General features: G+C 59.9%; 2 protein-coding genes across 7 annotated transcripts; one reads left to right on the top strand and one right to left on the bottom strand.

The window, feature by feature from the left end:
* Positions 1 to 1609: 1609 nt before the first annotated feature.
* On the bottom strand, positions 1610 to 14648 carry LOC118655054 (cytochrome c oxidase assembly factor 8). Of its 2 annotated transcripts, none has more exons than XM_036306466.1 (5): positions 14476 to 14644; positions 7618 to 7815; positions 6264 to 6327; positions 4672 to 4762; positions 1610 to 1851 (listed from the first exon to the last, which is right to left on the bottom strand). In XM_036306466.1, exons 1-5 carry the CDS (start codon positions 14596 to 14598, stop codon positions 1749 to 1751), a joined length of 579 nt encoding a protein of 192 aa, XP_036162359.1. In that variant the 5' UTR covers positions 14599 to 14644; the 3' UTR covers positions 1610 to 1748. The 2 variants fall into 2 exon arrangements, with proteins under 2 accessions (XP_036162359.1, XP_036162358.1); XM_036306465.1 differs by lacking the exon at positions 1610 to 1851 and adding an exon at positions 1887 to 2954 and having other exon boundaries at positions 14476 to 14648.
* BAG5 (BAG cochaperone 5) lies at positions 14056 to 20813 on the top strand. 5 transcript variants are annotated; one of them, XR_004967192.1, is made up of 3 exons: positions 16607 to 16778; positions 16862 to 19563; positions 19608 to 20813. XR_004967192.1 is itself a non-coding variant. In XM_036306462.1 (2 exons), the coding sequence occupies exon 2, from the start codon at positions 16890 to 16892 to the stop codon at positions 18231 to 18233; it is 1344 nt and encodes a 447-aa protein (XP_036162355.1). In that variant the 5' UTR covers positions 14056 to 14239; positions 16862 to 16889; the 3' UTR covers positions 18234 to 20813. The 5 variants fall into 5 exon arrangements, 4 of the variants coding, with proteins under 4 accessions (XP_036162355.1, XP_036162353.1, XP_036162354.1 ...); XM_036306462.1 differs by lacking the exon at positions 16607 to 16778 and adding an exon at positions 14056 to 14239 and having other exon boundaries at positions 16862 to 20813; XM_036306460.1 differs by lacking the exon at positions 16607 to 16778 and adding an exon at positions 14853 to 14964 and having other exon boundaries at positions 16862 to 20813.
* Positions 20814 to 25542: the final 4729 nt, after the last annotated feature.

The raw sequence follows: 25542 nt of genomic DNA, 5'->3' as shown, positions 1-25542 counted from the left end.
GGGCGTGCAGGAGGCAGCCGATGGACGATTCTCTCTCATTATTGATGTTTCTCTCTCCCCCCTCCCTCTCTGAAGCCAATAAAAATACATTTTAAAAAACCACCACAAGGGAAGAGCAGCGTCAGGGCGGTGTGGAGGCCCCCGGCCCTCCGCGAGCCAATGAGAGCAGCTAAAACACCGGTGCCCGCACTCGGCCCCCGCACGCAGGAGGAAGAGGCTCACCTTCATTCTACTTTTAATTCAGAAACAGAAGCATTATCTTTTCTTTTGCACATAAGAAATTAAGCCTCTTTTATTTATTTTTTAAAGTTAAAAAGATGAGATTTTATGCACATACACAAAAGCAATCTTGTTTGCTAAACAGCTTTGTTGAGTTGTAATTCATACATACAATTCACCCACTAACGCGCGCATTTCGGTGTCTGGGGGACTCTCCTGGTATATTCACAGAAGCATTAACTGTATCACAGAGGTTTCTGGGGAAAGGGTGTCCCCCTGAGGTAGCCCGAAATGCTCCCCCCGCCCACGGCTGTGACAGGGAATCGCCTCACACCACCTGGCCTGGCGGGCCTGAGCATACACATTTCAGGGTCAGAATAACATTACTTACAATTTGTTCTCCTTTTATTTGCGACTTAAAGTGACATTTCCCAGTCATTTTATTTTTTTAATTTTAAATATATTTTATTGATTTTTTACAGAGAGGAAGGGAGAGGGATAGAGAGTCAGAAACATTGATGAGAGAGAAACATCAATCAGCTGCCTCCTGCACATCCCCTACTGGGGATGTGCCTGCAACCAAGGTACAGGCCCTTGACTGGAATCGAACCTCAAGGAATCGAACCTGGGACCCTTGAGTCCGCAGGTCGATGCTCTATCCACTGAGCCAAACTGGGCAGGGCTCCTAGTCATTTAATCTTAAATGTTTAGAAACCAAGAAGGGACCCTGCCCTGGCCGTGTGGCTCAGTGGCTGAGCGCCGACCCAGACGCTGGGAGGTCACCAGTTGGATTCCGGTCAGGGCACATGCCCGGGCTTCAGGCTCCGTCACCAGTAGGGGGCGTGCAGGAGGCAGCGGGTCGATGTCTCTTATGGATGTTTCCCTCTCCCTCTCCCTTCCTCTCTCTGAAATCAACACAAACATTGAACAACAACAGAAGCCGTCTGTTTGCCAAGTGGCTCGCTACTGACGTGGCCTGGCTGCCAGGCACGTGTCCCCTCCTGCAGGTGTGACACCCCCCCCAACAGTGCTGGCTTTAAAAGATTTAAAAGGGGCGGGGCACCTCCCGGGAGCACACGGGGAGCTCTCCCAGGTGCCCCTGCTTCCCGTCTGCCCCCGCGGCAGGGCAGCTGCATTCCCGGGCGTGGTCCCGGGTCCCTGGTCCCTGAGGCCGGGGCACTGCAGCAGCTGCCAGTCACTCCCGTCCGAGCCGCCAGGGGAAGGCCCGCCGCGCTGTTCTCTACTCCAAATCGGAGGAATTCGAAACACAACACACAGGCACACAGGGCTTGGGCTTTATTTAACGTCACTTCTCTGACCAGAGCCAGCGGGAGTCCGGGCGGGACAGAGCCACCCGGCCCGGCACCAGGGCCACATGCTCCCTGCTGCCTGGCACTGCCATAAGCCGGGGCCCAGGGAGAAGGGCTGGGACCCCGGCCACCGGCAGGTGGTTGGATCCCGGGAACACGCTCCGAGAACCAGCTGCTTCCGCCAAGCTCGGCGCGCGGGTGGGGGTGGCCGGCGGGCTCCTAGCTGCTGGTCTTCTGCTTCGGTCGCAGCTTGTTCCAAACCCGCTCCAGGGCCACTCTGCCCATGAAGAAGGTGATGGCAAAGTTACGCTTGTACCAGTCCCTGTGGAGGAACGGACAGCGGTGACTCCCAGCCGGACACTGAGGACTGACCGAGAGGCAGGTGGCCTGACTGCCCCTCCTCTCTCGGCCTCAGGAAGGCCAAGCTGTCCCTGAACGCCTTCCCTCCCTCCCCCTGGACTTCCCCAGGCTGAGAAGAGGCAACTCAGGGATGCCAGTGAGGCCAACCCCTCGGCGCCCCCCTGCAGGCCGCCTGGTTTTTGCTGAAAGCCTGCAGAGGAGCCCTCGGAAGCCGGGGCCTCTCAGCCCAGGGTCTCCTGCAGGGACAGTGACTGAGCGAGGGGGGCCTCGCGACCTTGGCACTGACCTGCCTCAGAAGCATGAAACAAGGCACCTGTGAGGGGCTCGCTACGGCGGTGTTGCCAGCGTCAGAGCCCCGCCCGCTCCCGCGGTGGCCTGCGCGTCTGTGGAAGTTGGGTCTCTGAAGGGGCAGCTCCACGGCTTCTGACAAAGACTGGGCTGGGGCCCCGGTCCGGCCTGCTCGCCTGCGACTGACTTACAGAACGCCTCACACTTGCAAATGCCCCCATTGGGGGCAGCGAGTGGCGAAGCTGGACCGTGTCCACAGCGGAACACATTCCAGACCCTCGGGGCGGAGCCTTGGAGGCTGGGAGGCCAAGTGCCAGGCTCTCCCGCCAAATGAGCCGGTGCAAGAATGAGCGACAGCCGGGGGGACGCCGGTGAGAACCCTCTTTACACTGCCGTCCACTTCACGTGCCAGGAATGGGGACGGGGCCCCGAGTGAGCCAGGCTTCCCGGAAAACGACGACACAGATCCCAGGAGGCTGTTCTGCCTTCAGGAGAAGCAGGTGCCGCCCCCACGCAGACGACCAGCCTTGACAGGTGTCGGGAGGAAGGGAGGGCTCTCCGTTTCCGCGGGGACAGCGGGCGGGCTCTGGCCCTCTCCGCTCTGAGAGCCACCAGCACACGTCCAGCTCTCAGAGGGACGCCGAGGTCCAGAGAAAGTTGCTCCCGGTCGGCTGAGCAGCGTAAGGCTCGGAGCACCCGCGGCACCAGCAGTACCTTCGCTCTCCCAGCTCCCAGCCTCGGCCGGCACCACCAGGCTCTGGGGCAGTGATGGCGAACCTGTGACACGCGTGTCAGAGGTGACACGTGAACTCATTTTTTTGTTGATTTTTCTTTGTTAAATGGCATTTAAATATATGAAATAAATATCAAAAATGTAAGTCTTTGCTTTACTGCGGTTGCAAAGATCAAAACATTTCTATATGTGACACGGCACCAGAGTGAAGTTAGGGTTTTTCAAATGCTGACACGCCGAGCTCAGAAGGTTCGCCATCACTGGCCTAGTTGCTGCCTCTCCTGCTCCACGCGATGCCGCCACTGTTACATTTTAAAGCAAATCGCTGCCCAACCCAGGAACCAAGAGGTCCCAGGTTCGATTCCCAGTCAGGGTACATGTCTGGGTTGCAGGCTCGATTCCCAGTAGGGGGTGTGCAGGAGGCAGCTGATCCGTGATTCTCTCTCATCATTGATGTTTCTTTTCTTTCTTTCTTTCATTTTTAAATATATTTTTATTGATTTTTTACAGAGAGAAAGGCAGAGGGATAGAGAGTTAGAAACATCGATGAGAGAGAAACATCGATTGGCTGCCTCCTGCACACCCCCTACTGGGGATGTGCCCGCAACCAAGGTACATGCCCTTGACCGGAATCGAAACTGGGACCCTTCAGTCCGCAGGCTGACACTCTATCCATTGAGCCAAAATAGTTAGGGCAGTGGTTCTCAACCTCTGGCCCTTTAAATACAGTTCCTCATGTTGTGACCCAACCATAAAATTACTTTCGTTGCTACTTCATAACTGTAATGTTGCTACTGTTATGAATCGTAATGTAAATATCTGATATGTAGGATGGTCTTAGGCGACCCCTGTGAAAGGGTCGTTCGACCGCCAAAGGGGTTGCGACCCACAGGTTGAGAACTGCTGAGTTAGGGCGTCATTGATGTTTTTATCTCTCTCTCTCTCTCTCTCTCTCTCTCTCTTCCTCTCTGAAATAAAAAAATCCTATATAATAAAAGGCTAACATGCAAATCAACCGAACAGCGGAACAACCGGTCACTATGACGCACACTGACCACCAGGGGGCAGACACTCAACACAGGAGCTGCCCCCTGGTGGTCAGTGCGCTCCCAAAGGGGGAGTACCACTCAGCCAGAAGCCGGGTTCATGGCTGGCAAGCACAGCAGTGGTGGCCGGAGCCTCTCCCACCTCCACGGCAGTGCTAAGAACCCCTCAGGGGATGTCCGCCTGCTGGCTTAGGCCCGCTCCCCATGTAAGCCGGCAGGTGGACATCCCCCAAGGGGTCCCGGACTGCGAGAGGGCACAGGCCAGACTGAGGGAACCCCCAGGCCTCTAGTATGTATATTAAAATAAATAATAAAGCAAATCTCAAACATCACATCCTATCATTTCACCTGAAATACACACCATTATGTACCATTAAACCTTCTCTAAAAACACATCACCACAATACCGCCACTGCATCTGATAGAATGAATGACTACTCATCAATAGGTCCTAATAGCCCTAGCTGGTGAGGCTCAGTGGATAGAGCATTGGCCTGTGGACTGAAGGGTCACGGGTTCGATTCTGGTCAAGGGCACGTACCTTAGTTGCAGGCTCAATCCCTGATTCCAGTCAGGGCATTTGTGGGAGGCAACTGATCGATGTCTCTCTCATCTATCTTTCTCTCTTTCTGTCTCTCCCCCTCCCTTGCACTCTCTCTAAAAATCAATAGAAAAATGTCCTCGGGGGAGCAATAAGAAAAAAGGAAACACCTACCTGTTATAATGCATGTGCTTCTGAAAATTTTTACTTAGAAATTCCTTATAAAAGTCAGCCATTTCTTCTGCATTCAGTGTTGCCTTTTGACCTGGAAATAAATTTCAACTTACACACAAATACTTCAGGGAAAGGAACCCACAAACAACTACTGACCTAAAAAACAAGTCTAGCAAGGTTGCAGGACACAAGATCAAAATATAAATGTCAACTGATCTCTATACACCAGCAACAAACAATCTGAAAATGAAGCTAGAAAAACTATTCCTTTTACAATAGCATCAAGAAGAATAAAAGACGGAGAAGTAAATGTAAGAGGGAGAAGAGCGTTTGAGATCTTACTTCCTGGCAATGTGGTCAGTTTGACTCAAATAAACTCATAAAATGCTCTTTAAAAAGGAAAGAAAAGAAAGAGCCCTGGCAGGTGGCTGGGTGGTTAGAGCATCGCCCATACGCCCAGGTCGGCTCAGTCCCTGGCCGGGGCTCACACAAGCGGCAACCACTGAGTGTGTAAGTAAGTGGGACGACTAACTGATGTTTCTCTCTCTCAAATCAATCAATCAATTAAAAAAAAAAAAGATGGGCGGACCACTAACTCACCCACGTTTACTGGAAACCAGCGTCCCACCGTCCCACCCTGCCCCACCCTGCTGTCCACGCTGAACTTGTCTCCTGGACGCAGACGGTTCCTCAGGCGCTGTCCTCGCACTGTGCCCAGCCCCGTCTCCATGGCAGCAGCCACGCTCCTTCAACACAACCCCAGCCTGGCCCTCTGCTGTCCAGGGCCGCCCCACTGGCCTGACCCGGGGCCAGCCTGTGCTGGCTGCCTCCTCGCACCGGGAGCTATAAACAGGCAGAGGCAGCCGAGGAGGTGCGGGGCGGGGCCAGCGGGCCTGAGGCGGAAGGACCGGGAGTCCTGGGCCCCTCTGCTGCCAGGTCAGAGCACCGGGCATGGGGGCGGCAGGGAGGGCGGGGATGGAGCCGGCTGGGCGCGCTGTCGGACTGGTTGTGGGTGGGACGCCTGGCTGTGCTGCCAAGAGTGGGTTTGGGGCGGGCGTTGCCGACTGCAGCCGGGACTGTCAGCGGTGCCTGCTGGGCACACTGGCCCCTCGGCACACGGCACAGCTGCGGAGGGAGGCAGACCCCGGGCCCCCGGACTAGCTCCTTACCCTGCAGCCGGTTACAGAAAAGCTTGCCCACCCCACTTACAGGCCGGCCACACCCACGAGGAAGTCACTGCAACGGGCAGAGAACCAACAGGCGGCACTACCGCCAGGTTAAAGCACAGGGAAAGCAGAGACGCTGCGAGGTAGCCGGGCATGGAGACAAAGGCGGGACACTTGGAGGGGGCCTCCCCGTTTCGCTCACGGGAGTCTGGGACCCCCCCAGACCAGGAGCTGGTGCCAGAGGGCGGAGGAGGCCACGCGCTGGGAATGAGCGGGGTCAGTGGAGGGCAACCTCGCAGAGAGTGGAGGGAGCAGGGGAGGCAGGGCTGCCAATGAGTCCCTGGGCGCCTGCCCCGCCCCCTGAACTCTCTCCTTTTGAGCTCCTCATGCCGTTACTTAAGCAAGAAAAAGAACAAACGAACTCACCTGATTCAGTTCTCAGGCCCAGGCCCTTTGCTTTTAGTCTTGAGTGAATAAATTCTTCTTTTTCCTAAAAAAAGACAAATATCAGACCCCCTCTGCCTCCCCGTGTCCCCCCGGTGGGACACCGCCCCAGACCCCTATTAGACCCCCTTTGCCCCCACACCCCGTGTCCCCCCTGGCGGGACACAGCCCCAGCGCTCTGGAGAAAGAAAGCAAGGAAGGGAGGAAGGGAGGAAGGGAGGAAGGGAGGAAGGAAGGAAGGAAGGAAGGAAGGAAGGGCCAGTTTTCAAATGTCTCAATTTAGTTAAAAGTGTTGTGCTTGTTTGTTTATTTATTTATTTAATCCTCACTGAGGATGGTTTTTCCATTGATTTTTTTTTTTTTTTAGAGAGAGTGGAAGGGAGGGGGAGGAGACAGACAGACAGGCAGAGAGAGACATCGATGTGAGGGAGACACATCAATTGGTTGCCTCCTGCATGCGCCCCAACCGGGGCCAGAGATCGAACCTTCAACCCAGGTGCATGCTCTTGACTGGGAATCAAACCCATGAACCTGTAGCTGAGGGCCAACACTCTAACTACTGAGCCAAACCGGCCGATGGATTTTTTTAAATATATATTTTTGATTTCAGAGAGGAAAGGAGAGGGAGACAGAAACATCAATGATGAGAGAGAATCATTGATTGGCTGCCTCCTGCACACCCCCACTGGGGATCAAGCCGGAAACCTAGGCATGTGCCCTGACCAGAATCAAACCTGGGACTCTGCAGTCCGCAGGCTGACGCTCTATCCACTGGGCCACACCGGCCAGGGCTGGTGGACATTTTTCATGTAGTTATATATTGATTTAATAAGTATATGCATAGCAGCCACTGTGGAGAACAGTATGGAGTTTCCTCAGAAAACTGAAAATGGCACCCCAAAGGGTCCCAGGTTCCACCCTGGTCAAGGGCATGTACCTCAGCTGCAGGCTCCTCCCTGGCCCGGGCCCTGGTCGGGGCTCATGTAGGAGGCAGCCCACCGATGTGTCTCTCTCACGTCCATGTTTCTCTCTCTTTCCCTCTCTCTCCTACTCTCCCTAGAAATCAATGGAAAAATGTCCTCCGGATGAGGATCAACAGAAACAAAAACACACCAAAAACCCCACAAATACCCTCGTCCATAGGTTCTGGAAATGGCGTGGACAGAACCGAACCAATCCCGCCGCCGGGTCAGCGGCTGTAAACCAGAGCGAGGCCCCTGGGGCATCTCGCGGGCCAGAGGACAGGACACCGGCCCTGAAAGGCAGAGCGAACACCGGGGACACAGCGCCCCCCGGCGGCCAGCCGCGTTCCCGCTCAGCCCGGCCGCGGACTGACCTTGCGGAAAGTCACGTTCTGGTTGGCCCAGAACTGCTGGTTCCATTCCTGCGTTTCCTGCCGGAGTTCCCGGAGCTTCTGTTCCGCTGCGGACTCGTCCTCGGGGACGTGGAAGTGAACGGGCCGCAGGTTTGAGTGTTTATCTGGGGGTCCGATCCAGTCGTGGCACGATGTCCTGGGAGGGCAGAACCTGGAGACCTGGCACAGCACAGAACGCAGGGGTTATTTTAACACGCGACTCAGCGAACCGGCAGCGTCAGGCCCGCGCGTCCCGCTTTGGAAGGACGATGGTAAAGACACCATCAGCTACCCAGACACCTCACCAGGGCGGAGGAAGGAGCCCTCCTGCACAAGACCTCCGCCTGAGCTCTGCACCAGGTGCCGACATTCCCTCAGAGCCGTCGGAGACCTGAATGTACAATCTGAAGCTACAGAACTGGTAAAATGCAGTCGCAGACGTACAGCCTCAGAGACGGCAAACACGTCTTCGACACCAAAGCCACAATCCCTGAAACAAGAGCCAGTGACCGGCTGCCCCGAGCTACAGGCTGTGCTGCCCGGGACCCTGCCGGGAGGGAGACGGCCCAGGGGAGGGAGACACGGCAAGCTGGGCGTCTGGTTTCACATCCACACACTTCTCCAAACTCAGCCACAAAACAGACAACCAGGTGGGAAAATGGGCAAAATCGCTAAATAAGTTTCTCTGAAGATACAGAGACAGCAACAAGCACATAAAAACATGTCTAGCCCGGCCGGCGTGGCTCAGTGGGTGAGCGTCGGCCTATGATCCAGGAGGTCAGGGTTCGATTCCCAGTCGGGACACAGGCCCGGGTTGTGGGCTCGATCCCCAGTGTGGGGTGTGCAGGAGGCGGCCGCATGATTCTCTCTCATCATTGTTGTTTCTATCTCTCTCTCTCTCTCCCTTCCTCTGTGAAATCAATACAAATATATTTTTTAAAATGCTTAACACAAGTAGGGAAATGCAAACCAAAAACCTCAGTGAGGGGCCACTTCTCACCTACTGACACTGCTTACACACACACACACACACACATCTAAGATTCCAAATGCTATCGAGATGTACTCCATCCCCAGTAGGGGGCGTGCAGGAGGCAGCCGATCCGTGACTCTCATTGATGTTTCTATCTCCCTCTCCCTTCCTCTCTGAAATCAATAAAAATATTTTTTTTAAAAAAACAAAACAACTCACCAAATGCACAAGTAACATGGGTGCATTCACTTTACTGTACATAAATTGCACTCGACAGCCAACTAAAGTCCACATCATCTTCCAAAAGCTTGATTGAGATGAACGATTTGATGGACAGACATGGACCAGAGTTTAACTAGACACGGCATCTCCTGACGAACTAGCCTCGGGATGCCCAGGAGCTCTGAGCGAGCCAGGATCACTGCCCTGGCCAGGGGTTGGAGTGTCGTCCTGTACACCAAGGGTCGTGGGTTCGATCCCTCGCCAGGGATGTATGGGAGGCAACCATGGATGTTTCTCTCTCTCCCTTCCTCTCTCTAAAAATCAATAAAAACATATCCTCAGACAAAGATTAATATATATATATATATATATATATATACATAAAATCCCCTAATATGCAAATAGACCGAACGACGGAACAACCAAACAACCGGTCACTATGACATGCGCTGACCACTAAGGGTGCACGCTGAACATGGTGGCCATCGCGGCAGGCGGCAGAGCACAGACACAGCGAGCGTCGGCTGCGGTGGGATGGTGGAGCAGGTGAGTGGGGGCGCTGGTCGCTGTCATTGGGGCGAGCCTCTGGTGGTGACTGAAAATTCTTTGCTCCTGCACACTGTGGTCCCACCCGCAGCTGGCACCGCCGCTCACACCCACTCGGCGCCGTCAGTGGGGCGAGCTATGGCTGTTGGCCCTGATCGCCCCTGAGGACTTCTCCACCTCCCCCTGCTCCTGAGGGGCAATCAGGGCAGCAGCTGCCACTCACACCCACTGCTGGCGTAGGCCCCAGTCGCTCTGCGCCATCAGCGGGTGTGAGCAGCAGCAGCGGGAGTAGGGCTGCCAGCAGACAGGGGACCAGGGCCTTGGTGGGAAGGGCCAGGCAGGGGTGTGAAGGATGGGCCGAGACCTGCCCCTGTGCCCACTGCAGCCTCATGGCCCACAGTTCCTTTCAAGGTGCACAAATTTGTGCACTGGGCCCCTAGTATAAATATATGTGTGTGTGTGTGTATGTGTGTATGTATATCTATATCTATATCTATATCTATATCTATCTATCTATCTACCTATCTATCTATATATATCTCCCTAGCTGATTTGGCTCAGTGGATAGAGTGCTGGCCTGTGGACTGAAAGGTCCTGGGTTGGATTCCTCCCGGGTCAGCTCATGCACATCGATGTTTCTCTCTGTCTCTTCCTCTCTAAAAATCAATGGAAAAGTATCCTCGGTGAAAACATACCTATACATAGACATACATATATGTATTTTTAAAAGAGTGTTTTTCCATAGCTGATTGACACGTCTCCAAGTTTCTGTAACTCTCAGAGAAGCAGACCACGGGAGTGGAGTGTTCGGTCGTACGCCCTGTGCGGGGAGGGGCCGCTGTGCAAGCGGACAGGTCAGAGCTGCAGGGAAGTGGGGAGCCAGGCTGACCTGCTTCCGAAAGTGGCGGGAGGGAGAGGGGGGAGGTCTAGCCATGGCTGTCGCTGCGGCGGTCACGGTGACACCGCTCACCCCCACTCGGACGCTGGCACCCGCCGCCTCGTTCAGTGTGACTGCCACCCTGCGCTCCCTCCCTCCTGCAGACTCAAGCACCTTCCTACACTATCATTCTTCTGTCCAGTGCTGCTAAGGTCCCTCTCGTGTCACTGGGAAGTCAAGCTGGGCCACCCAGAGGCACCGCCAAAGCAGAAAGTCCCAAGGGCAGGGCTGGCCGGAAGGGACTGAAGGCCTTCTTGCCACGGGAGCGCGTGGCCCTGGGGGAAGGAAGGAAGACACCCATCTGCTAAGACCCGACAGTCCTCCTCATCCTCATCCTCGGGGCGGGCCCAAGAGTCCTCTGAGCAGGCAGGGGCAGGGCCGTAACCCGTGGGTCTTTAAAATGTTCCCGTTGCCCTAACTGGTTTGGCTCAGTGGATAGAGCGTCGGCCTGTGGACTGAAGGGTCCCAGGTTCGATTCCGGTCACGGGCATGTGCCTGGGTTGCGGGCACATCCCCAATAGGGAGTGTGCAGGAGGTAGCTGATCGATGTTTCTCTCTCATTGATGTTCCTAACTCTCTATCCCTCTCCCTTCCTCTCTGTAAAAATCAATAAAATATATTTTTAAATAAATAAATAAAATGTTCCCGTCATTCCAAGACCGATGTCCAGCCACCACACTTTCCTGCGTGTTTGTGAAGCAGAAGCCCCTTTGTCGCTGGACTTCTCCCCACAGCCTGGCATCCGGGAGGCTCGGATAGTCTTAGGAGCCGGAGGCGACTCCGGCCCGGCAGCGGTGAGCGGAGGCAGAGCAGAGCTGGCGGCCTGGCCGCGGGCTTTCGTCCGGCACAGGCACAGGCCCAGGCCCAGGCCTCCTTCCCGGCGGGGGACTGGGACCGGGGCAGCTGCGCCTCAGCGGGGAGGCCGGCCCTGCCAGCCGCGAGGCGGGCGATCCCACCCCGACGTGCTGTACCCGGCTCACCACCACCCAGGGGGCACCCGGCTCTTCCCGACAGGTTCCCTGCAGGAGGCGTGGAGGGCGCCGCCCACAATGATGGCTTCCCCGACCTGCACAGCACAGAGGGAGCTGAGGGGCCGGCGCCAGTGACTCCGCGTTTCCCTCCCACTCTGCTGGACCCCTCCTTTCCAGGTGAGCTCCGACATACTCCCAACCGTCGGCAGTTCTCCATCAGAACCGCAGAGATTTCCTCTCAGCGGCGGTGGGGGTTACCCGCTCTCTGCTCCTCTGCAAACGGATCGGCTGGCCCTGGCCGGTGGCTCAGTGGTTAGGGCATCGGCTGCGCTCCAAAAGGTCTCGGGCTCAATTCCTGGTCAAGGGCACGTACCTGGGTTGCAGGTTTGATCCCCAGCCCTAGCCGGGGTGTGTGTAGGAGGCAACCAATCGATGTGTCTCTTACATTAATGTTCCTCTCTCTCTCTCCCCGCCTCCCTCCCACTCTCTCTAAAAATCAATGGAAAAAATATCTTCGGGTGAAGATTAACAAAGAAAAACAACCAGATGACCCGTCTGTTCACTCAAGCGCTGCTATTTAAAGGAAGAAGGCACTTGGGGGAGGAAAAAGTCCTTCAGTAAAAGGAAAAATCCCTTTGAGGTTTGGATAATTGCTGTAATTGATGGTTCGCACAGCACAGCTTCTAAGACGGGAGACAAGCAGGGATTAGCAGTCCCGCCCGAGGCCCTGCGCTCCTGCCCGTAGACCAGGCCTCAGCCTTCCTCTCTGCCTGTAAACGACCAGCTGGGCCGCTGCACACCCGCCTCTCCTGCTCCGCCCTGCTCCGCCCTGCTCCCACCCCTGCTCCACAGCGGGTCCCTGAGGTCCCCCAGCACAGCCCACCCTGGGCCCCCTGCTGGAAGCTGAGAGGGTTCCCCAGGCGCGCCCCCAAAGTGCCCGTCCACAGCGCAGAGCCATTTCCGAGTCCGGGCTGCACTGCTGGCCGCTGGGGAAACAACAGGCAAAGATGAGAGAACAAAACCTGGCAGGACAGAGTGCGGGGTGTTCTCTGAGATGGGAACCGAACCGAAAGCCGCTTCCTCCTGGGGTGGGAGGCCCAGCCTCCTATTCGCCGGATGCCAGGCAAACTAGCCCCACAGAAAAGGACCCCCGCACCCCAATCAGGTCCCAGAAGAGGGCTCCTTCATTCAGGGCAGGACAAGGACGAATGAAGAATATGTAGGCTGGCCCGGCCGGCGTGGCTCAGTGGTTGAGCATCGACCTATGAAGCAGGAGGTCAGGGTTCGATTCCCGGTCAAGGGCACATGCCTGGGTTGCAGGCTCGATCCCCGGTGTGGGGCGTGCAGGAGGCAGCCGATCCATGATTCTCTCTCATCATTGATGTTTCCATCTCTCTCTCCCTCTCCCCTCTCTCTGAAATCATTAAAAAAATATTTTTCAAAGAAAGAATATGCAGGCTGAACTAGACACACAGGATTAAAGTATATCTACTCAGATAAATAAAACAAAAGGCTCACCACCTGTGACTCTGAAGAAGACCGGATGTTTAAAATCAAAGCCTGAAAGACAAGATCTCTGGTGCTGCAGGAGCTTAATTACCTGCCAGGCAGCACACAAAGGGGACCAAACACTCAGGACACACCCCTGCCCTGGCTGAGAGCTGTTCTCTCCGCCCCAGGCCGGGCCGTACCTGGCATGCTGAGGCCCACATCCTAAAACACCACCAGTCACAATGCTGGACCCGGGCAAGGCCTGGCTCACGGCTCAGGCCCCCTTCCTGGTCATCACAATCGCCACCTCTGAGGGTTCGCAGCCTGAGAGCGCAGGAGGACTGCTCCTGGGACCAGCCACGGTAAGCGGCGCCGGTGCCCTACCAGGGCGGGCCTGTCAGACACCTGCTTGGGACCCTGCTGCCCAGCGTGAGGTGCTGGGCGGGTCCTACGTTCTAGGACTAGCGGTCAGAGCTGCCACCACTGTCGCAGGGGCCAGCCCACAGGCCCAGCGACGGGGGACCCGTTGCCCTGGTAACTCCTTGTCTAAACTGTAAAGGAGCCTTGGCCAGTTTGGCTCCGTGGGTAAGGAGTTGGCCTGCAGACCAAACAAATAATAATGATCATTTAAAAGACTAAGAGGCAGAACTTCAAAACACTGTTAGTAACAACAGACCCAGAGGAGCGAAAATATCCAGAAAGGCACATCCTGGGATTCTTAAAATGGGCTTTTTTCATCCGTCTGTAAAGCAGGCACACCCAGCCTCCCCCAGTGGTGTTAGTGAACTTGGTGGCCCTATTTGCATGTTGGTGAACCTGGTGGCCGTGTGTGCATGTTGGTGAACCTGGTGGCCCTATTTGCATGCTTCATTTAAACGTTTTAGCTGCAACCCACCCCCAGCCGGGAGCCAACACTTGCATGTGCGCTGGAATAAAGGCCTTGACTCCAAATGAACCGCTTCCCAGAAGATGCGCTAACGGACCGCCTGCCTTCCCGCCGCCAGGCTCACCTCGGCGGCCAGGAACGTGCCAACCAGCGCGGTTTCCAGGGAAGAGAAACGCAGACACAGCGGCCGCGGGCGGCGGCGAGAAGGCACTGAACCCCGTTGTTGCAGCGGCTAATCCTCACCCTAATCCTCACCCGCGGATGTTCCTCCATTGACTCCTCAGGGGCAGGAAGTGGGGGCGAGACGCGAGGAACAGCGACGTGGAGAGACACGGGGATGGGCTGCCCCCTGCACGCCCCCCGCCCCGCCCCCGGGCCGGGGAGGAGCCTGCAGCCCAGGTGCGCGCCCTGGGCCAAAATCGAACCCAGGACCTTTCCGTCCAAGGGCCGACGCTCTCCCCACTGAGCCACACAGGCCGGGGCGAAACCCTCCTCATCTCGACGAAGCCGATAAGCCAGGAAACCGCCCATGCCGCGCGCAGGAAGGCTCTCCCGCCACAGGGATGGCCGCCCTCGGGGTGAGCACGACTCCCCGTCTCTGCGCCAAGTGCGTCGGCTCCCTCGGACCCAGGGCTACGCGGGACCCGGGCTCAGCAGCCGCCGCGGGGCCGCAGCGTGCGGGACGCACGGTGTCCAAGGGGGGGGGGGCCCGCACAGGTGCGCGGGGAGCACGGTGTCCCTGAGGGGCGCACAGGTGACGGGGGGCGCGGCCTGAGCGTCCCCGCGGGCGGTCCCCCCTCCCGGCCCCACTCACCCGGCTCCGCGCGGCCTCCCCGCACTCGGCGCCGCGCTCCGGGGCGAGCCGACAGCTGCGGGCCGCAAAGGCGCGGCCGAGCGTTGGGAGCCGGCGCTTCCCGAGGACCCGCCAGGCCGCCATGGGCCACGACCCGGCGCCCGCGGCGCACGGCAGAGTCGCGACAGCGCGCGGGGCTGCTTGACGGCAGGTCGCAGGTCGCAGGGGGCGGGCCGACCGTGCGCTTCCCCCGATGGGCCGGGCGGCGGCGGCGGCGGCGACGCGACGGCGCGGGGGTCCCGGCGGCCGGTCCTGGGCCGCGGCCTTTCCGGGCGGCTGCGCGCGGCGGCCGGTGGCGGGGGCGGCGGGGGCGGCGGGCGGGCGCCGGAGGCCGTTTTCCCAGGGGCCGCGGCGGTCGGCCCGGGGCGGGGCCGCGGGGCCGGACGCCGGCGGGAGCCGCGGAGTCTCAGGGCGTCGGCGGCGGGGCGCGCGATGGCGCGGGCGGCACAGGTGAGCGCGGCGCGGGCCCCCTCGGCGGCGGCCCCGGACCCAACGCGGCCGGCGGGCCGGGCCTCCGAGCCAGGCTCCCGGCGCCGGGCCGGCCCCCCTGCGCCCTCCCCGGCTCACTCACTCCCGGCCGGGCCGGGGCGCCCCCTCCCCGCGCGGCCATTGTGAGGTCAGGCCGGTGGCCGCGTCGGGGACCCGGGGGACACGCCCGGAGCGGCCGCTGCAGCCAGTAGCTGCCGCCGCCGCCGCCGGCCCCTTGACCGGCTGCCCCGCTCAGACCCAGCCGGGAGGGGCGCGAGGGATGCCGCGGGGGGCCCAGCTCCGGCGCCGCACCCCGTGAAGGGCTGACCTTCCACCTCGCCACTCGCCTGCGGGAGCCGCCCGCCCGCTAGACCTTCTCTGGGTAACGCGCCGGGGGGCCGGGAGCGGAGGAGCGAGGCCTGGGGCGGGCTCCTGGCTCGGACCCCCGGGGATCGGGTTCCGGGGATATTCCATCCTCCCTCCTCCACCCTCCAGCAGCTTTTCGGAGGCCCAGGGGCCTGAGAACGTGCCTCCCGCCGCTCTGGGCCCGAGGGAGGCTGGCGACGGAGGAGGTCACTGCCGTCACATTAGGGGGGGGCGGCGGGGGCATGATGGGGCCCGGGAGGTACCGGCCTCCAGAGCCCGGACCCTGTCGCGCCCTCCCTTTTCCTGTGGAGCTTCCTGCCCCTCGGGGAAGGGGTGCGGGATGCTGGGAGGGGGGGACGAGAGGGCCGGAAGTGGGGCCTCTGGTGCCGCCTGGGGGGTGTTTGTTTCTCTTCGGGGTAGTTCTTCCGGAAACTCGGGCCTGGATCCTGGGCGGTGCTGGGGTGGACCTGTTGCTGGAGGCCCAGCTGCTGGCGCCAGCAGCAGCTTCCAGGGTGAGGGCCGGGGAGCCTGCGCCCTCTCCACGCGAGAGTTCAGACAGCCGGTGCCACACTTACGGGGTGCGACTGCGCCCTGTGCAGCCGGGGAGCCTGCCATCCGGCCCCGAGCCCAGCTCCTGCCCACCCCCAGCTCCTGCCCGCCCCATGCGCCGGCCTGCTCCTGGTCATTGGGGTGGTTAGGTTGTTTTCAGGAGCACGAGTTCATTAGTCACTTCTTTTCCCTAAGATCAAGCACCTTTAAAAATAAGACCTATTGATTTTTAATATTTTTTTTAATTGATTTCAGAGAGGAAGGGAGAGGGGGAGAGAGAGAGAGAAACATCAATGATGAGAGAGAATCACTGACCGGCCGCCTCCTGCACGCCCCCTACTGAGGATCCAGCCGGCAACCCAGGCATGTGCCCTTGGCTGGAATCGAACCTGGAACCCTTCAGTCCCCAGGCTGACGCTCTGTCCACTGAGCCAAACCGGCCAGGGCTTATTGATTGATTTTAGAGAGAGGAAGGGAGAGAGAAGCATTGGTTTGTTGTTCCACTTTGTGCATTCATTGTCAATGCTTGCCATGTGCCCTGACCCGGACCTCCTGGTTCATAGGCCGCTCACCCACTGAACCGTGTGGGAGGGGTGACTTTTTTTTTCTTTCATATGTATATGTATTGATTTCAGAGAGGACGGGAGGCGGGGGAGAGAGAATCATGGATCGGCTGCCTCCTGCACACCCCACAGTGGGGATCAAGCCTGAACCCGGGCCTGTGCCCTGACTGGGTGGGAAATGATAACCGTGACCTCCTGGTTCATAGGTCGGCGCTCAGTCACGAAGCCATGCCTGCCCGGTGACTGCTTTCTGTACGTGAGCATGGCTATTCTCCGGGCTGCAGTAATGACGAGCCCTTTTGAATACAGCTTCCCAGAGTGAGAATTTTAGAAGGAGCTAACCTGTGGTCGCCCTCCTGCGGACGCTGCGTGTACTAAGTTGCGTTCTTGTCCTCCTTCAGGGCTTGTGAAACTGACCACAACCAGAGCATGGATATGGGAAACCAACACCCCAACATCAGCCGGCTGCAGGAGATCCAGAAGGAGGTGAAGAGCATCGAGCCCCAGGTGGTCGGCTTCAGCGGGCTGTCGGACGACAAGAACTACAAGAAGCTGGAGCGGATGCTGATGAAACAGCTTTTCGAGATAGACTCCGTGGACACGGAAGGGAGGGGGGACGTTCAGCAGGCGCGGAAGCGGGCCGCCCAGGAGACGGAGCGCCTGCTCAAGGAGCTGGAGCAGAACGCCAACCACCCGCACCGCCTGGAGATCCACAACATCTTCCAGGAGGCCCAGGCCCTGGTGCGGGACCAGATCGTGCCCTTCTACAGCGGCGGCAGCTGCGCGGCGGAGGAGTTCGACGAAGGCATTCAGGACATCATCCTGAGGCTGACGCACGTCAAGACCGGCGGGAAGGTGTCCCTGCGCAAAGCGCGCTACCACACCCTCACCAAGATCTGCGCGGTGCAGGAGATCATTGAGGACTGCGTGAAGCGGCAGCCGTCCCTGCCGCTCTCCGAGGACACGCACCCCTCCGTGGCCAAAATCAACTGCGTGATGTGCGAGGTGAACAAGGCCAGGGGCACTCTGATCGCCCTGCTGATGGGCGTGGCCAACAACGAGACGTGCAAGCACCTGTCGTGCGTGCTCTCGGGGCTGATCGCGGATCTGGACGCGCTGGACGTGTGTGGGCGGACGGAGATCCGGAATTACCGCCGGGAGGTGGTGGAGGACATCAACAAATTACTGAAGTATTTGGATTTGGAAGAGGAAGCAGATACCACCTATGCGTTTGACCTGGGACAGAATCATTCCATCCTGAAAATAGAAAAGGTCCTCAAGCGAATGAGAGAGATTAAAAACGAGCTCCTGCAGGCGCAGAACCCTCCCGAGCTGTACCTGAGCTCCAAGACGGAGCTGCAGGCCCTGATCGGGCAGCTGGACGAGGTGAGCCTCGAGAAGAACCCCTGCATCCGGGAGGCCCGGCGGAGGGCGGTGATCGCCGTGCAGACCCTCATCACGCACATCGACCTGAAGGAGGCGCTGGAGAAGAGGAAGGCCTTCGTGTGCGAGGAGCACCCGTCCCACCGGGCCGTCTGGACCATCCTGGGCCACCTGTCGGAGATCCTGGGAGAAGTCCTGTTGTTTGACGGGAACCGGACTGACAAGAACTACATGCGGCTGGAGGAGCTGCTCACCAAGCAGCTGCTGGCCCTGGACGCGGTGGACCCGCAGGGCGAGGAGCAGTGCAAGGCGGCCCGGAAGCAGGCCGTGAAGCTGGCCCAGAACATCCTCAGCTTCCTGGACCTGAAGTCGGACGAGTGGGAGTACTGAGGCCGGGCGCACGCCCGCAGGCACTTCCCCAGACGTGTATGTATTTACGGAGGCTTCCGGTGCGCTGAGCCTAAATGTGGTTTGTACGTGCATATTGCAATCTCAGTATTTATGATTTCAGCAAATTATATTCCGTACCTGCTGCTTTTGATGTCGCAAAAGAAATGTCATTACAGCTCACTGACTTTTCCACGGGATCTGATCTGTACGTTGTGGTGTTAGTTTCTTACTCAGAAAATGGCATTGGGGCAGCTTTTGTAATTTTTAACTTTGTAATTTTTAGCTGCAAAAGCATGAAAATGCAGATGTTTCAGAACCTAGAACTAGACCTCGCCTTGCCTGATACTAGAACAGCTGTGAGAAAGGGAAGCTTTAGGGTGATTAGAAGGAAGGGCCAAGCACAGAAGTAGTGAGTATGTTTTATTCTGCTAATAAAGCAGGACTGTTCCATTCATGAAGCCTGATTGGTCCCGCCCAACGTCCTGGGGTGGGTTGCTTTTACTTTCTGTGGATGGTCTGTTCTTTCATCAACTTTCGTTTGGAAAACAGGCGTTTCCCAGGCACTCTGCATGCAGAGGGGGTCTTACCTTTGTGTGTGACATAAGAAAATTATGAACATTCATAGCAAAGAAACCTTTGAAAAAGGGATGACACCAGCTGATACTTCCGCGTGGTTTTGTTTGTCAAGCCTGACCTGACAGTTTTCCTTAGTAATTTGTAAGGATGGGAACGTTTCAACGGACCTTTAAAAAAATAACAGGGAAACGAAACGCCCAGACCTGTGCAGGATGAGGACTGGAGGCTGGGTGCCATGTCAGGTTTCTGGACCTGCGTGACCGGGTCTGGACGCAGCGTGCGGTGGCTGCTCCTGGCACTGGCACTGCCCCGGGCGGGTCTGCTCGCAGGCCCAGTGCTGCCTCACAGAGGTGGGCAGGCACTCAGCTTGCTGAGGAAGGTCGCCGTCAGCCACTAGCATCGGCCTGATCGCCCTCGGCGGCCAGGCAGTGAGAGGGCCTCTTGCTCCCGTGACCAGCACGTGGACGTGTCTAGTGCCTGAGGGAGCCAGCCAGGCCCAGGCCTGTGAGTGCGGGAAGTGCCGTTCCCTCTGCTGAGAGGGGCGCGTGTCTGTAATTCTCTCCGAGGACCCCAGGTTGCCCGTCAAGAAGCAAAAGACTCAGTTCCCGAAGGTCTGAAGCGCCTTGGTGACGTGTTGGTCCGAGCGTGGTGACTAAGCGCTCCCGGTGTCACCTCTCACAAGTGGCCTGAACTCGAGAAATCCGCCCCCTCAGCCACTGGTGTGGTAACGATGTAAACAGCGGAGCCTGGGCAGGTGCGGGCGGCCCTGGACGCCCAGGGAGGGCGGAGCCTGGGCAGGTCTGGCCGCGCAGTGTCGCCCGATCATTAAAGCCCCGCTAGCTCCTCCTGCAGCGGACTCGCCGATAGTGGGGTCAGAGGGCAGTCGGGTGCCAGGCAGTGAGCCCGCCCACCTGCCCCCCAGCTCCTGGCGGCTGGGGGCTGTCCCAGTGCAGGTTATTGGAGCCCATGTTGGCCTGTCCTTTTAGGGTGCTGTTCTGGGTCATAGTGTTAGGGTGCCCTCCAGCACTGGTGGGAGCACTGGGGCAGCGGGCCTCCCTGATTTGCTCCCGACATCCGCAGCAGCTGCGCTTGGTGTTCAGTGTCAGAGCTGGCAGCTCAGGGCCGCGCTCGCACCGGTGGTTCTTTGCCAGCAGCGCTGCCCGCGGCTGTGTCCACGCTTCCTGTGGGGGTGGAGCCGGCCCTGCCGAGCTCCGGGCTGTGTGGCCAGACTGCTGCTCGGGGATCGCTCACCGCTCACCGGGCCACTGTGGTCACGGAAACAGTCCGACCAACCGTGAGCGGTGGGTAAGGCGCGCCTTCCTGTGCCCCTCTACCCGCTCATGCTGCCCGCACTGCGCCCGCGCGAGGGTCGGCGTTCCCTGCCCCCGAGGGAGTCTGTGTGATCGTTCAGTTCAGTTCCTCCTGTGGCACGCGCTTCTGCGATGTGACACGAGGAGAATCTGTGATGGAAGGAAAGCCCACCCCCCAGGGTCTGGCCTTGGTCTGCATTCCGTGTAGCCTCTGTTCATGCAAAGCCAGCGGGTGCCTGCTTTCCGGCTGCCTCTGTCCACCAGGGACACAGGCAGCCTGAGTGGTTACGAAAATAAAGGAATTAGCGTGTCAACCACATACAATTCACCGCTGTTTTCCTCAAGCCCTTGGTGAGACATAGTTAACGTAATTTAGCGTGTTTGAGAATGTAACCAGTTTTTCTCATGTTTTATTTTGCCAATTTCCATCTGGTTTTTGAGGGTCTAAGTTTATCTGTGCAGTTATTTGAAGCAAAGCTTTTCACCTTTCCGTCTGGCACTTTAATAATTGGAGCCACACCTGCCCTTGACTTGCTGTCTGATAAGGTGTGTATTCCAGTGTGTGGGTCCTGCCCCTGGTAGCCGTACGACTATTGTAATGGCATGTCTTAAACATTCGGGTTATTTTGAGACACATTAGCATAACCTTAATTATTAATGAAATAAAAAGCCTCTTAGTTATCTTTGCAGTCGAGACAGGGTGTGAGTCTGAGGTGTGAGTTCTGTTCTTCTGTCACCTTCACTGACGGGGATGGGCCAGGCCCCGGTGGGCTGCCAGCTCCAGCTGGGGGCAGGAGCCTTGGGGTCCCGTCACAGGGAAGGGGTAACGTTCCCATTTAAACAACCAGGACCGGGGAGTGGGGAAGGGCTGCCACGCCCCGGGAGACCGGCCTTACCCGCATCTCCCCCGAGCCCACAGACCACGGGAGCATCTCTGGCCCTGAGTCCTCCCAGGGCCTCTGAAACGCGCCGCCAGCGGGGTTCCCTAACACTCCCCCCCCCCCCCCCCCTCGCAGAGAGGACCCTCTCCGTCTCCGTCCAGTTGCCTGAGCAATTGTCTGTCTGTCTGTTGAAAACTCGTCACGTGACAGCAGTGAAGTTTGTCTAGTCCTGGCCTTTCCTGCAGGTCCTCTGGTCTGGCCGCCTGCTGTCCTCCAGGGGAGCGGAGAGGAGCGAGGCAACCCCCGGCCACGCAAACGCGGGCGCACACGTGGAAAGAAGCACGTTGGACAGGTTCACATGCCATCACGCTGCTGCCCCGAAGAAGCCACGCGTGAGGCGGTAAGGGACGCGTGCTTGAGCGTGAATACCGACGGCAGGCAGGACAGGCACTGCCCCTAAGGCTGGTCAGGACCGTTGGGGCGCAGTCTGGCCTCGGGTGCGTGAAAGCCCCCGTGCGTGCCCGCGTGGCAGTGCGGAGCTCAGGCCGCTTCTGGGCGGCCCAGCACCCGACACCCTTCACAGGAAACTAAAGCGCAGCGTGCAGCCTCCTCTGCCCGAGTCCTGGAACTCCGGCTGGAGATGGGCCTCCAGCTCGTCCTCCAAGCGAGCGGGGGCTTGCCCTCAGCGCTCAGCCCTGCCGGCTGCCAGGCCCCCGGCTCCTGGTCTGCCAAACACGAACCGCCTCCCTCCTCGTCACCGCGGTCTCGGCCAGTGCTGGTTAATGGGTACAGGAACCTTTCCGCCCTCCAGCCATTTCCCGCTCCCAGTCCTCTCAGGCTGCTGGGCGCCGGGGCACGGAGGCCGGGCACGTCCCCGAGCCTGGGGCAGCGAGGCCCTTGCTGCTGGCTCTGGGGCCTGAGGTCTGGTCTGGGCACTGGGTGCTGGCCTCATGATGCCGCCCACCCTGAAGGCTCAGGCAGGGTTGCGTGGCCCTCAGCTCCCGGGTCCACATGCCTTACTTTCTCTGGGAACCCAGGTTCCATCTTCCCGCCCTCACCCGACCAGGCCACTCAACGGAAGGGCAGGGGTCCTGGGACCAGCGTGGCCCAGGGGTTGCCTGTGGGTCAGGGCCTGTGGGCGGGGTAGGGTGCAGGCTGACCAGCAGCCAGTGCAAAGCCTCTGAGGTTGGGGGGCGGGGGGGAGGGACAGGCTGTGCTGTGGGGGAAGCCACTAGGGATGCAGAATTGCATCCTGGACCAGAGAGCCAGGTACCAGTGACCCTTTGGGGCCGGGCACTTCCGGGGGAGCCCCCACCCCAGGCCCAGCCCACAGTAGCTCCACCAAACCTGGCCTGGTGGCTTTGACCACGACTGCCTGCCCAGGGGCTAGACCTGTGTCCTGGCAGTCTGCAGAGGGTACCCAGGGGGTCCCTCCAGTGAGACCCCAAGAAGCTGGTCTGACCCCCACTCCCACCTGCCCTGGGGGGCCTGCCAGGCCGGGTGAAGAGGGAGGACCCTAAACAGCTCCGCCCGCCCGCCCTTCCGCTGCAGCACCTCCCTGACCTTGAAGTCTCCTTAGCGGGTCGCGCACCTCCTCCCGAGCCCCGCCCGCCTGTTGGGTTTCCCTGCGCCCGCCAGGCGGCGCCCGAGGCCCGGCTTCGCGGAGCCCAGGCCTCCCGGCGGAGGGAGTGAGCAGGAAGCGCGGGGCCGCGCAGCTGTTGCTCCGGGGCGGCTGCGGGGGCGGGGCGGGTGGGCGCGCCTGTGCTCGCTGGTGGGGTGGGAGGTGGGCACCTGTGCTCGCCCACGTGGACAGGTGGCCGACCGGACGCTCCCGGCGCGGAGCGTGGAGCTGGTGCTGGGCTGTCCCGCCGCGCCCACGCGCCACAGTGCGGGGGACGGGGGGGGGGGGGGGGGGCGGGGTGCAGGGAGCATGGGGACCTCACCGCATCTGACTCGCCCCGCGGAGCAAGGTCGGGCCCAGGCCGGCGCGCCACCCACAGCCCACGGCGCTCCAGGCCCTCAGGGTGGCAAGCAAGGGGGGGGGGGCGGTCTGTGCTGCCTGCCCGCAGCCCCGTGATTCCAGAACCTTCAGGCCCTGGGGGGCGGCCCCTGTGCTCTGTGAGGCCCCATTCTCTGCCCCTGGGCCCCGCTCGGGCCCTGGTTTTTGGGGTCCAGGGCAGGAGGGCGGCGGAAGCCACGGGAGCCGGAGAGAAGGAAGAACCAGACAGCGGGCGAGCTGGGCGGGGCAGGAAGGGCTGCTGCGGGTGGTGGGAGGGAGCTGGCCTCCCCTGGGGCTCAAGGAGCCCCCTCCGCCCCGGCCTTTCTGGGCTCGTTTCCCCCCAGCAGCCTCCAGGGCCCACACCAGGGCCCCGCATGCACTGTGGGGTCTGCAGCTCAGGCCGCTCCCGGGAGAGCACCTGGTGCTGTCAGGCCGGCGCTGGAGGCTGGCCCCCTGCTGCCCCAGCAGCAGGGGTTGGGCGGGTAATGGCACCCCAGTAGCCTCGCTTGCTCTCCTGGGGCCTGGTGGGGTGGGGGCTTGGCTCCGGTCTCCAGCTTGGCTTCCGCCTCCCCACGCCGCCTGCTCTGCTTGCCCCACTCCAGCCCCCTGCCCTCTGCTGTGCCCCTGCCTGCCTGTGCCTCACCCAGCTTCACACCAGCAGGGGCTGCGGGCCACCTGGGTGCTGGGCTGGGTGGCTGCGGGGCCAAAGGCAAGCTGTGCCGTGGGACTGCTCCTGCCCGGAGCCCCCAGAGGCCCCTGGCGACAGCCTTTATGCTGAAGCGTCCGTGTTGCTAGGAGCTCAGGGCCTTTCTCAGGGGCCTGGATCCCAGCAGACAACAGTGCTTCTTCCGGACGGACGCCCTCGGGCCACAGCCCCTGCAGCCGGCGGAGAGAACACGGGGCCACCGGCTGTCAGGGACCAGCGCCCGCACAGACCCAGGGGGCTCGGGGCCCAGGCCAGCACTGTGTTGTCACACGGAGAGGCTGTGGCAGGGACCAAGAGGCCCAGCTGTCATGCTGGGAGGGGGTCCCGGTTTCTTCCCCAAGAATCAGCCCCAGCCCCACCCTCCTGGCCCCTCTCCAGGGTGCCTCCCAGGAACTCCTGGCTCACTGCCCGCCCGCCTGCCCCAAGCAGGGTCCTGGGTCAGCTCCTCCCTGAGGCCCAGATCCACCTGTTGACGTCATTGAGGACGGGAGCCAGGCCACCATCTGTGAAGTGGGCAGTGACACCTGCATTGCATTAGGGTTGAGAGTCCAATGAGGTGCCCACGGAGCCCTGGGGGTGGCGGCCACTGTGGAAAGGAGCCAGTGGGCCGCACCTCCTCCCAAGGAGCCCCTTATGTCTTCTCTTCAGGCCAGTGTGTCCCCGAAATCCTAGCCCAGCAGAGCTTGCCCTTTCAGTCAGCAAGCAGATGCCAGGCGGAGCCTTGCAAGGCCTCAGAGGCCCAGCTCCAAGCTGCAAGCTCTGGGCGCCCAGTGGGGTCCTGGAGCTGCAGCTCAGCTCAGCCCGGGCCGCCCTCCCTGGGGCCAACACCAAGCCCTGGGGACTTGCCATGCAGTGGCTCCTGCAGCTTCACCCAGCACCTCGTATGGCTGTGCATGTATGCTGTATGCTGTATGCATACACGTGTGTTCCATGTACATGTGAGAATGCACACACAAGTGTGCTGTGTGCATATGAGTGCCGTGTGCGTGTGTTTGAAATGATGTGCATATATGTAGTGTGTGCATATGTGTGTGTGTGACAATGCGGGACACACATACTCTGCTAGGGCACCCTACTGGCCTGTGGATGGGCAAGGGGCCCGGTGGTGGGGGGCTGGGGGCTGGGGGCTGGGGGCTGGCAGGGCTGCCTGGCGGCTGCGAGGTGTCCTGGGAATGAGGCCCAGAAGGAAGCCAGCAGAGCAGTGACGGTGTGGCCCTAGCAACGCTGCACAAAGCACTGGCCTACTTACTCCCGCCCGCCCGCCCCGCCCTTCACTGCCCGCCAGGGGGGAGGGGATGTGTGGACCGGTGCAGGGCCTTAGGTTTCTGGAGGCTGAGCCCGTCCCTGAGCCCTGGAAGCCCTGGCCTCCTGGTCCCGCCCTAACCGTGGGTGCTGGGTGGCCTCAAAGCCTGTTCCTCTCCCACCACTGGGCGTAGGTGCTCCGCCCTGTGGGTTCGCTCCCTGTGCTCCCCGTCCTCCGGGGGCTGTGGACCCTGTGGTTGTGAAAGGGCTGCGGGTTTCCAGCCCCGGAAATCTTGGGGTTCCCTGTGCTGCTGGGGTGACCACAAGCCTCGGAAGTCTCTGTGACCCGCACCAAAGGCCTCAGACCAAGGCCCCCACGTCAGGGCAGAGCTGGGGTGAGGGGGTGGCGGGAGCACTGAGGACAAGGCCCAGGGGAGGGCGCCCTTTACACGCTGACACCCTCTTAGCCAGTCAGCCCTGTGGTGGGGGCGGGGGGGTGGGGGGGGCTCTGGCAGCACCGCTCACCTGGCCTGACTTTGGGAGCCAGCTCTGAGCTGGCCGCCGACTCCTGCAGGAAGCCTGCCTGGCCTACAGC

The sequence above is a fragment of the Myotis myotis genome, unplaced genomic scaffold, assembly GCF_014108235.1.
Source record: "Myotis myotis isolate mMyoMyo1 unplaced genomic scaffold, mMyoMyo1.p scaffold_m19_p_41, whole genome shotgun sequence".
In the NCBI taxonomy this organism is placed as follows: Eukaryota; Metazoa; Chordata; class Mammalia; order Chiroptera; family Vespertilionidae; genus Myotis; species Myotis myotis.
The sequence above is the reverse complement of the archived record's forward strand: the minus strand, read 5'-3'. Positions and strand labels throughout refer to the sequence as shown.

Excerpts from the sequence above, each read along its gene's own strand:
- LOC118655054 (XM_036306465.1), bottom strand. The coding sequence starts at position 14,598 with ATGGCGGCCTGGCGGGTCCTCGGGAAGCGCCGGCTCCCAACGCTCGGC. Across the intron at positions 7,816-14,475 it reads GGGAGGCCGCGCGGAGCCGG|GTCTCCAGGTTCTGCCCTCC; the intron begins GTGAGTGGGGCC and ends GTGCTGTGCCAG. Across the intron at positions 6,328-7,617 it reads AGAACGTGACTTTCCGCAAG|GAAAAAGAAGAATTTATTCA; the intron begins GTCAGTCCGCGG and ends GTCTTTTTTTAG.
- BAG5 (XM_036306458.1), top strand. The coding sequence starts at position 16,639 with ATGATAACCGTGACCTCCTGGTTCATAGGTCGGCGCTCAGTCACGAAG. Across the intron at positions 16,779-16,861 it reads TTTGAATACAGCTTCCCAGA|GGCTTGTGAAACTGACCACA; the intron begins GTGAGAATTTTA and ends GTCCTCCTTCAG.